At 32.6% G+C, this 10,866-nt stretch overlaps 1 protein-coding gene across 2 annotated transcripts; it reads right to left on the reverse strand.

The window, feature by feature from the left end:
- Positions 1–110: 110 nt before the first annotated feature.
- Positions 111–4,107, reverse strand: LOC143084913 (uncharacterized). 2 transcript variants are annotated; one of them, XM_076260978.1, is made up of 2 exons: positions 4,047–4,107; positions 111–2,062 (listed from the first exon to the last, which is right to left on the reverse strand). In XM_076260978.1, the coding sequence occupies exon 2, from the start codon at positions 2,055–2,057 to the stop codon at positions 402–404; it is 1,656 nt and encodes a 551-aa protein (XP_076117093.1). In that variant the 5' UTR covers positions 2,058–2,062; positions 4,047–4,107; the 3' UTR covers positions 111–401. The 2 variants fall into 2 exon arrangements, with proteins under 2 accessions (XP_076117093.1, XP_076117092.1); XM_076260977.1 differs by lacking the exon at positions 4,047–4,107 and adding an exon at positions 2,453–2,508.
- Positions 4,108–10,866: the final 6,759 nt, after the last annotated feature.

Below are 10,866 nucleotides of genomic sequence, written 5' to 3' on the forward strand. Positions count from 1 at the left end.
TGTCTCTTTGGCACATTCCCCATTTCCATTCTCAATTATAATGATGTTTTTTCACTGTATAATCCAAACAAAATGTGTCTTTTTTGTAGTATCTGTAGATTGGAATCAAACAAGATGACCTACCACTTTAATTATATCTTTGAACATAACACAATATGTATACACTAGCACGGTTTGATAAAGTAGGAAACAATTATAATTCATATTCTTGTATGTAATACAAGAAAAATAATATACATATAATGAATTTATAAAAAAAAATGAAAAAAATCATTTTTGTTTATTGTAACAGATATACAATGGTTCAAGTGTATCACACGATGATTGCCTTGGGCAAAAACGTTAGGTTTATGCATTGTTTTCCATGTGATTATGTTATAGTTCAAGTCATATCTTGGTGGTTACATATGCGTTTTTGGTTCAATTGATGAATACACATGGTCTTCAGTGTATTTGAATATAGCAATTTCCCCGCCATCAAATCCAATCCACACATAGTCCTGACTGCTTACAGTACAACAGACAGGGGTATTTCTAAGTTTATCCTTCTGAATACACTGCCCGTCAATGTTAACTAAATACTGCTCACGTTTTGATCGACTTGTTATGGTGAGCAAAGATCTATTTAGAAATCCGGCACCTGCAATATCGTAGTCTTCTGTTTCTCCAGGATTTAGAACCGAAGGAAAACGAAATCGCTGATTTCCATTTTTATCAACAACAAGGACCCACGATTCCTTTGCAGGGCGACATATAATGCAGAACAGGCCATCTTTATTTTCACTTATTTGAACAGGGTTGGTAATGTCAACTTTATCTGTGTAAAGGGAAAGTTCTCTAGCAACTGACTTTCCACTGGAGTGCCGCCGTATTACATACCTTCCACGATCACCTGCAGACTTGTCAAAAAGACATACTATGAGCTCGTCTTCGCTCGTACCAGCCTTACAAATGCAACATAAACTTAGCTCTCCTATGTTAATACTAGATGAAAGTGAAAACGAGGTTTTCCTTGTGACTGCTGAAGTAGAACAAGTCAACTGTTTTAAAGATTTCTTGTTCGCGAAGCCGATGACCAAACTATTTTTAGTATTAACACTAGCTGTGATTGGAACCTGGTCTAGGTTTTTCAATGTTTTTAAAGTTATATTGGCTCCTCTGCAATCTAAGTCATTTACTTCACGAGCGATCAACCAAGCGCATAATTCTATCTCTTGGGGGATAATCCAAACCACGTCTTTTCCACTGGCAAAGGACACCACTAACTGGAGTTCTTCCCTATTCCATTTAATTGCATTTACATAAGAGATGTTGTCTTCTTCGTTTATTTTTAATGTTTCGTTTTGAGGTGCCATAATCCCGGAATCCTCGCTTTTAACACTTGCCGTCTCTTGACTTTTGATAGGTTGTAGCATTTCATATATTCCAGCTTCAGTATGTCCCATAATGTGCCGCAGTTTACTTTTGGTTGCAAATTCTTCGTTAAACTGATAGATGGGTACTTGTAAGTTTGGTATGGTATCGGTATATGGGTCGTGTTCTAGCAGTTTCTTCAAAATCACGTGGTACTTAGCAATGTCCGTGTCGGGAATATCATTGCTATTCGTTTGGCAGGTTTCAAGTATTGTCTGAATATCGACTATACGTTTTTCTTGTGTTCTAATGAACCGTTTATACTCGTTTTCAGCAATCTTTTCTTCTGAATTTAGATTTTCAATTAATTCATTCTGTAATTCATCAAATGTATCATCGATCATCTGCCGCTTCGTTCTTATGAGCTCGACTTGCTCACTGACGGACGACTTTAGTATGGTCTGTACGTCTGATGCTTTTGATATTGATTCTTTTATTTGAGGAATTTTGGAATCTTCTGCATCTGTAATGGCCTTAAGAAGAGAGTTTCTGCATTTGGTTCCAAATTCTTTCAGTTTCATGAACTTGTGACTTTTATGCGGTCCTGTGATGCAGTCATCACAGACCAACAATTTACAGTCCTGACAAAAGAAACGAACTTCTTCATGTTCGTGTTGCTCACAACCGGAAATTAAAACCGACATGTTTTCTGAAATAAAGTTTTAAATTTAATACAAAAAAGTAATCAAAACGTCTTGTCATGCATATTTAAATTTGATACGAAATATAAATCAAATTTTAGATCATATAATTTATAAAATATAGTTTTTGTGAGAACTAGTGATGCAACAACATTGACGATAGCTAAGGTCTCTTCAGACATGCACGAGGCCAAAATAATTGTAAAAAAAAGAGCTAAATTAATAAATAAACAAAATTTGACAAAAAGTAATGCAAAGCTGTGAAGGAAACACGATCTTTGTATGCTGAGAGAAATAGTTTAGTCGATTGAACATTTTGTAACATTGTATTAACACAATATCCGTACTTTCGCGTCAAAAGTGCAGTACTAAAATTACTGGGCTGATAATATCATTACGAGCTTACAGTCCACTAGTAGAAGAAATGGAACTCTTTAGAAATACATAATATTCTCTGCAAAAAACCGATAAATCAAATGTAATAAATTTAGGCAGAAATGTTTCTGGGATGGGCCTTCATACAATGTATAAATTGGTTGAATATCTAACATAGGCACAATGACCAATAATTGGTACTGTTTGGCTAATACTTCAAACATCTTATCAGAAACCATACAATTTAATAGACTTCAAATTTGCAAGCATTATTATATTTACCAAAAATGTAATTTTCGTGCCGATTGATAATTTAAAGTTAGGTACATAGTCAACATATGAACTTATGAGAAATACACACACACAACTGTTTCTTCGAAAACATTTGACAGATTGCAGTGCTACATGTACAAAATGTATATGCCATGATAAATGCATTATGGTCCTGTACTAAGTTTTTTGTATGTTCATGTTGATTGGAAATTAAAGATAGTTGCAGGACATGTTTCATTTACACGGGACTAACTTAAATATTCAATTTCAAATCATCCCCTTACAATGATTCAGATGATTGGATGGATAAGTTTGTTTGGATGATCATATTGTAGTTAACTACTAAATGTATAACTTAATATAGTAATCGGATATCAACGATGACTGTACATAGTCAACATAGGAGAACCAAGACCCTATTGGAAGTTCCTACTCATTTTTCAGTTCATCACTGTATGACAGATTTAATTGATAATGTCCCTAAATTACCAGAATTATGTTTTTTCGTTGATCTAAAGTCTAATAAGATTGTTACAACTGCAAAGTAAATATTAAACATGAGCTGTATGATACCATGCCTGAATAGTTAGATCAAAGTTCTGAACGATATTTTACTTTTTGTTGGTATTGATAACAAAATAACCAAAACGACTGCCACTATCTTACAAAAGTAGCATAAAACCTTTCTTTTTGCATTTCAATCTTCTTCCCCGTCAACACTCGATCAATTGAAACGAAATTGGTTTAAAAATTGTTTCCGAAAGCACCACTCCTCATTTAAAATTTCGCCGTTTATTAGAATACATTGTTTTGTTTACAATTTCCCTTCACAACAAGACTTGAAATTACAAGTATTTTTGCGTTGTGTATTTTTTTTAATCAGTATGAAAATTGTCTCATAGTTGTTAATTCAGTTGTATTCTAGACTACTGCGAATCAGTTGAGCGATGACAGACTGAAGGAAGTCTATGGTTCAATGACAACATGTACGTAATAAACGTGAGAATACGTAAATCTCGTTTGATTCCAGTTATTCAAGCAGTTAAAAAAGAAAGGACAAAAAAGTAAAACATAAAAAATGAACAGATTGAGACTAAAGTGACTGATGGCGTGTGTGCTTGCATAAAAACAATTTGTTAAAATTCACATGCTGTGACTACTTGTTAACGTTGTTTGTTATTGAGTCTAACTTAAGGAGTAGAGTACTCGTAGTTGGTGTCCTGTGTTGGACTGTCCACTACATTGGTTATTCTTTTAATTTTTTTTATTGGTGTACGATTTTAAACTTATAGAACACTTTCATAAAAAAAAAAGTAAAAAATACAACTGAATGAAAAAACCAACCTTATAGAGTTAATCTGTCATCGTATGATATCAAATGGGACAAGCGAACCTTCGATCTTCCTCTTTGATTATAGTATTTGTTTAAATAACGTGTACAAAATGTTCATCATTATGTAAGTGCAGATAAAGACAGATAGTGCATTAGTAAAAAGACGTAGAAATTGTACAAAAGTTTCAATCGGAAAGAATTCTTTTTTAAATTGATTTCATGTTTTTCTAAGGTATACGTATTTGGTTTAAACTAGTTATCTTATTTAAACAAATTAATTTGACATTTTTCATAAACGACGAACGTTAAATACCACTTGCAGGAATAAATAAAACAAAGAGCAATTTCATTTATATATTTGAGTTCTTATTATTTATCAAGCAAAATTAAAATACAATGTTATTGTCCTCCGCCTACCTCTTTACCACTGAGGCTTATAACGCGAACGCACGTTTCGCCTACAATAAGAAACAATAATGTCTTAAATAGCATAAATTATTTAAAATCAAAAGTTACAAAATGTGGCACAATTACAGATAAGACCATATAACTGGGGTAGAAATACCTTTAGTGTTTGATAAAACAATAACAATTCTATAAACAGTACAAAGCTTTTGTAATTTATGACTTGTTATTCATACAAAAATACCGCCGGGAGATCCCGAGGAGGTAAATAAAATACACTTTCCTTCAGTGTCTTACCATAATACATTTGCAAGTATCTTTGTAAAGGTACACGGGAGATAACTCAATTTGAACAATGTACAAATGTTTTTACTATAGTTAAATATTGAACCACTAATTCAGGCCCGTCGGAAAGAACATACAAGAAAGTAATACATGATATTTCAAACAAAATAGTTCCTACATGTACGCATATCTGTATCTTTGTCCATAGTGGGAATATTTGGGTAGTTTTGGTATCAAATGAAAGTTTTAATTCGACCTATTATAGTTTATTTTTACAAAGTGTGACTTGGATGTAGAGTTGTCTCCTTGGCACTTATACCACATCTTATATCTATAGAAAACTAAATTCTGAGAAACAAGAATGCCCACCAAATACTTCAGAAGGATAGCCAGGCCAGGCCCATTCTCTTAATGTCACACTCGTCTTTTTCCACGGTAATAAAAACATAACTGACATTGTCAATTGTTTTCTGTCAAGGATATAGTAGACTACAACCGAAAAGTAATTACGTGAATCATGTATTCTAAGTCAGGAACCTGATGTCACTTGTAGTTTTTTGATGTGGTTCATAAGTGTTTCCCGTTTTTATATGGATTCGTCCGAAGGTTTCCTGTTTTAAAATGGTTTTACGTGAGTCATTATGCGCTTTATAGCATGCTGTATGTGTGAGTCAAGGCTCCGTGTTAAAGGCCATACTTTAGGTGTCAGACCACCAATTACTCCTTCCAATTTAGAACGTAAAAGTAGCCCTACTCTGTCACGAAAAAGTGCCTCAGATGTCCTTGTTTACTCAAACTAACCAACAAATTTGCAGAAATGTAATTTTTGGTGAAAGAGAGATGTATTTAGACCATTTTGAGCAAAAATTTACTTGTCTATGAGTTTGCATTAAAAAATGAGGATTAATGCGCTACATAGTATAATAATTTAAGATTTCCAGAAAACCAGATGTCAATTTTTTCTAAGAAGGTTTTAAAAGTATGTTGACAATTGGCATGTAGAAATCTGAAATATGTAAAATTTAGGATATACCTGGTTTCTATGATGTTAAACTTAAGGTAAAGTATTTAGAAAACTGTGAGAATATGGTTAAACAGACAGGGATTTTAAATTGGTGGTCTGACACCTTTAAACCTGTTATGATTTAATTTCACAAATTCAGACTTGGATGGAAAGATGTCTCATTGGCACTCATACCACATCTATTTATATATATGCACGCGACAAATACATGTAAGTGAATGTATCACACAAGTTTGATCAAACAAATGAAAATAAAGAAAAAGTCGGTCGATGTGTTCACCTTTATTAACTTAGATAATATAATTATGATTATTGTACCACATTACAGCACGTGTCTTGATAACCCATAAATTGTATTAGAAAAATACTGCACCATGACCGAGGTGTTCTTACATCTAGACTAACAATGTTTCGCCAATATCGTTAATTTGGTTATGATTCATTCTAAAACCACCAAGAGGTTGTCTTGATTACAACAAAATATAACAGTGGGGAGTTGTAAGCATGAAAAACTGCATATGACGTCGATTTATATATATATATATATATATCCTTGTTAGTCAAACCTCTATTGGTAAATCATGCAATTCGAGGAAGCAAATATATTATCTATGACTTTTAAGAGATATTTTTCAAGGTCGACTGAGATTTACCGTAGTGTATTTGAATAGCCACATGAAACAGAACCTTTGTTTGTTCCACTCTTATAACACCCTCAACAACGCTTGTAGTGGCTTATCTATACATCCTACAAATTAAAACGAATGCCTCTCAGAGTAGATCTATTACAGAAGGTGACAACAATTATGAAACCAGTCAACCTTCAGGTTATAGAACTTTTACTATTAAATAATGTTTACATCTTTTTAGAACGAAAACATCTTACGTATGCAATTGGTGTACAATAGAAATTTGGAAAATGTCCTTCTGCTTATTCCCAATTCTTTTTCTTATAACTAATTGACAATCAAACAACTTAAGTAAAATTCTGTAAAATTACTTCTGACGTTTAATTTTTATCTAGAATTTAGAATAAGCTGAGTTCTTAGAATGCAATAGAAATAGCAAATAATTTCCCTGTTGGTAATTCTAGATTGGATCCCAGATAAATAAGAATTTAAGTGTACAAAGCATTTAAACAAAGGCAACAGTAGTATACCGCTGTTCGAAATTCAGAAATCGATTGAGAAAAAAAATCGGGGTTACAGACTAAAGGTGTAAGACATCCAATTAAAATTCCTTATCTGTTCAACCAAATTTTGCAATTTTCACAGCTTTCTAAATATTTCACCTCAAGTTTAACTTCATAGAAATCAGGTATATTCCGAATTGCTAATATAACAGCTTTCTTTATGCCAATTTTCAACATATCTTTAAAGCCTTCTAAGAAAAAAACTTACCTTCCAACAGAGGTACTCCAAAAATAACCTCTGGTTTTCAGGTACTAATCTTAAATTAATCCTCAATTTTTAATGCTAACTCATAGACAAGTAAATGTTGGCTCAAAATGATCTAAATATATTTCTCTTTCACTAAAAGTTCCATATTTCTGCAAATTTGTTAGTTAGTTTACGAAAAAAAGCACAACAAAAGCACAATTTTGTGTCAGAGTAGGGCTACTTTTACGTTCTAAACTGAAGGAAGAAATTGGTTGTCTGACACCTAAAACTGAGGGAAACACATTTATTATAATTGGAGAACAACGACACAACAGAAACACTAAAATAAACACACAGAGAAACGAACTCTAATATAACAAAAGGCCATGTTCCATGTTAAATAATTTTTTTTACCTTATATCAAATTGCATATATTTACAACAAATACTGTTCGAAATACATATTGATTTATAGAGTTATAATCATGATATCATAAATGACACATACCATGTCTGTATATTTAATTAAAATTGAATACAAATATTCTTAGTCTGATCGTAATAAGGAAATCCTATTGACGGCACGCGACATGTTTGGTACATTTTATAACCGAAGTCAAGTATCACAGATCTTATTCCTCTTCCTCTTCCACTGACGGCATTAACGATGTTTTAGGAATGTTTTGTCTATGAAAACGAACTCCTGGTTTTCCTGGTTTTAACAAATGTCTGGAATTATGCAGAAAAGCTATCCATTCCTCGGCATCTGATTTAGAATTAGCAACAAAAGTTACTTTTCCACCGTCAATACTGTTCGGCACTATCCTGATTTCATTTGTATCTCCTCTGGAAACCTGACAGTTTTTAAGACTTAAGTACAATCCAGAATTGGTGAATAATTGGTCCTTATGTACAATAGCATAATGTTCAAATCTGGTCTTGTAAACTCTGAGTAACACTGGTACCGTCAAAGCTGTGTTGTTATAAGTATGCACCATATGTAACCGTCCACTTTTAATTTCCGATTCTCTCTGGTCACAATCTGAATTCATACCAATGGTATTGTTTTTAGCTGTTAAAACCATATTTGATACTATCCTTTTCTTGTGAAATTCAAAGTAAGGTTAAATAACCAACAAACGTGTGCTTATATATCATATATGCACTTTTCACTGACTATTTACATGACATATATAGATATGTGGTGTTGTAATCATCGAGCGATTGATACCGACTACACACAGTGACACAGAGTTGATCAGAAAGTTTAATTAACATTTTGAAAGAATAAAAAAGTCTTTTACACAATGCAATTAAAATAGTTTAATGATTAAAGAAATGAATGTTTTATGTGAAAGGTGAAATAGTACCTGTAACATTTACAATACATTATAAAGAGGGAATTTCATCCATGTAAATGTTTCTCTCTGATAGGTACACATCACTGTGTAGGTTGTATTGTGTGGTGTTGTTGGCTTTTAGGAAATTATTCCAAAGTGTAAAAGTTTGCTAAAGTGTTTGGAAAACCCCTAAATGAAAGACTCTTTTTTATCTGAAGATGTCTAAAGCGGTCATGAATAATTAAAATTATGTATAACAAGTCTTTTCATTTTTTACAGGACAGTCTGCTTCATCGGACTACGTTCTAAAGTTGTACCATTGTCAATACCGTAAATTAAGTAACTATTCCTCAGAACCAACACAAAATTATTGAAACATATTGGTTTGTATCATTGTTGAAGTCCGTATGGAGATCTATAGGTTTCTTAATCTGCTTCATTGGACAACATTGTAAAGTTGTGTCATTGTCAATCATAACATATACATGTATATCCCTATTTTATGTCAAATAACTTTTCCTCAGAGCCAATACAAAAAATTGGGAAACCATTTATTTCTAGCTTCAAAATCTTTGAACAATGGCTTACTTTTACGTCACCAAGTTTTACTGAAAGGGTTGTAACACCAACGAATGGTTTGGTTACATTAGAGTTAATTTTTGGTGCTGCTTCTTATTATTTATTGCATGCTGCATGCCTTGTTTTATTTGTTATTGCATATGTTTTTATATTCGGTGAAAAGCTCATTAGAGCTTATGTTTGTATTGTTTGTAAATATGCCGAATCCAAATAAAGTTTTACTTACTTACTTACTTACTTATTATCAAATGTTTTCCTCTTTTTTTGTGAATTGTCTGTATTAGAATTTTACATGCACTCTTTTTTGAAACATAATAATTTTGACGTTTACAGAAAAACAAAAGGTATATATATAGAGAATATTTCATGTAATTAAAGGAATAAATTGTAAGTTGAATAGCGACACATAACTGTTTGCTCTACAGGGATTACAATGAATGTAGGTACCTTTTGCTAGTACTGATTCTTCGCTTCGAGGCTACTGATATCCGGAGGTGTTGCTATACAGTGTTAACTTGTTTATATTTGAAAATTCAGAGACACATCGTATCGTTCAACCTATGTGTGATGTTGACCAAAAAACTTCTGAACAGTTAATTTCTGGTAGTTTTCCGCAAAACCAACCTGATGAAGTTTTAGCATTATAAGCACACCCCTGTTTAAGAAGGTCGTATTTTTCTAAAAAGAAATGAGAGAATTTTGCAGCTGAACATGTTATATAATATGATAATTATATTTCAGTAATTGAGGAATAATATCGTGAATATGAAAAAGAATATGCGGTATGATTGCCAACAAATGTCCGTAATCTAGAGCTTGTCCGTGATACAGTATAATTATGGTAGTGTTTATAAATAAATATGTTGGTCCTTTATTTATCATAAGTTACATATATGATAATTTTTATGAATCAGTGTTACATCATATACAGGTTACAATGTATAACAAGAATTCAATTTAGTCTAGATACTATACGACAGCCAGATGATCGATTTGAACAGGCGCTGTCACATGAACGCCTTTCATAGAGGTTTAAATGTTGTGAAGCACAATATAAAAATAAGAAGATGTGGTATAAATGCCAATGAGACAATTCTCCACAAGAGACAACTATAGGACCTTTTATAATGATTAAAACCCTTTTAAAAGCAATAAACATTTATAAAAAAATCATGCATCTAAGACTAAAATACCAATCAATACAAATCCATCATCAAAGGAATAATCTTTACGTCTTTCGTTAACCCGTTCGCATATTGGACCTTCGACCACACACACTGGCGACATCTACAGAACACCGAGGTGGTTTTTGTAAAAATAATATTTTCGTAATACTTTGAAGGAGACTAACATGAGTGACAAAGAATCATGACGTACATGTACACCACGGAGGTGGTTTAGGTACAAACAATAGTTCCTTAATGATTTGAAGGAGACTTAAATGAACGCTAAAGATTCATATTGTACTGCAAAGTATATAGCTATTACTTTAAAAACAAATTTGCAGTTACCACGATGCAATGTTACAAACATTACAACGCACTATTTAAACGCGGCCAAAATAATTGAAGCGGAAGTTGGCTAATAGAATGATAATCATTTTATATATGCGTAATACGGGTAGGCAAAACTGTGGACGTCGGATATGAAGGTTAAAAAAAAAGTGTGATCAGAGATAAAAGAGTGGAAAAAGTGAGGAAAAAACATACAATGAAAAAATAGCAAACCCATTGTTTTTCCGCTTAAAAACGCTTACGTTTTTGAGTCAACATTAGAACATTACATGTTTGACATGAAGTAACTGACCTAGGCGTGTTATC

The sequence above is a fragment of the Mytilus galloprovincialis genome, chromosome 8, assembly GCF_965363235.1.
Source record: "Mytilus galloprovincialis chromosome 8, xbMytGall1.hap1.1, whole genome shotgun sequence".
Classification (NCBI taxonomy): Eukaryota; Metazoa; Mollusca; class Bivalvia; order Mytilida; family Mytilidae; genus Mytilus; species Mytilus galloprovincialis.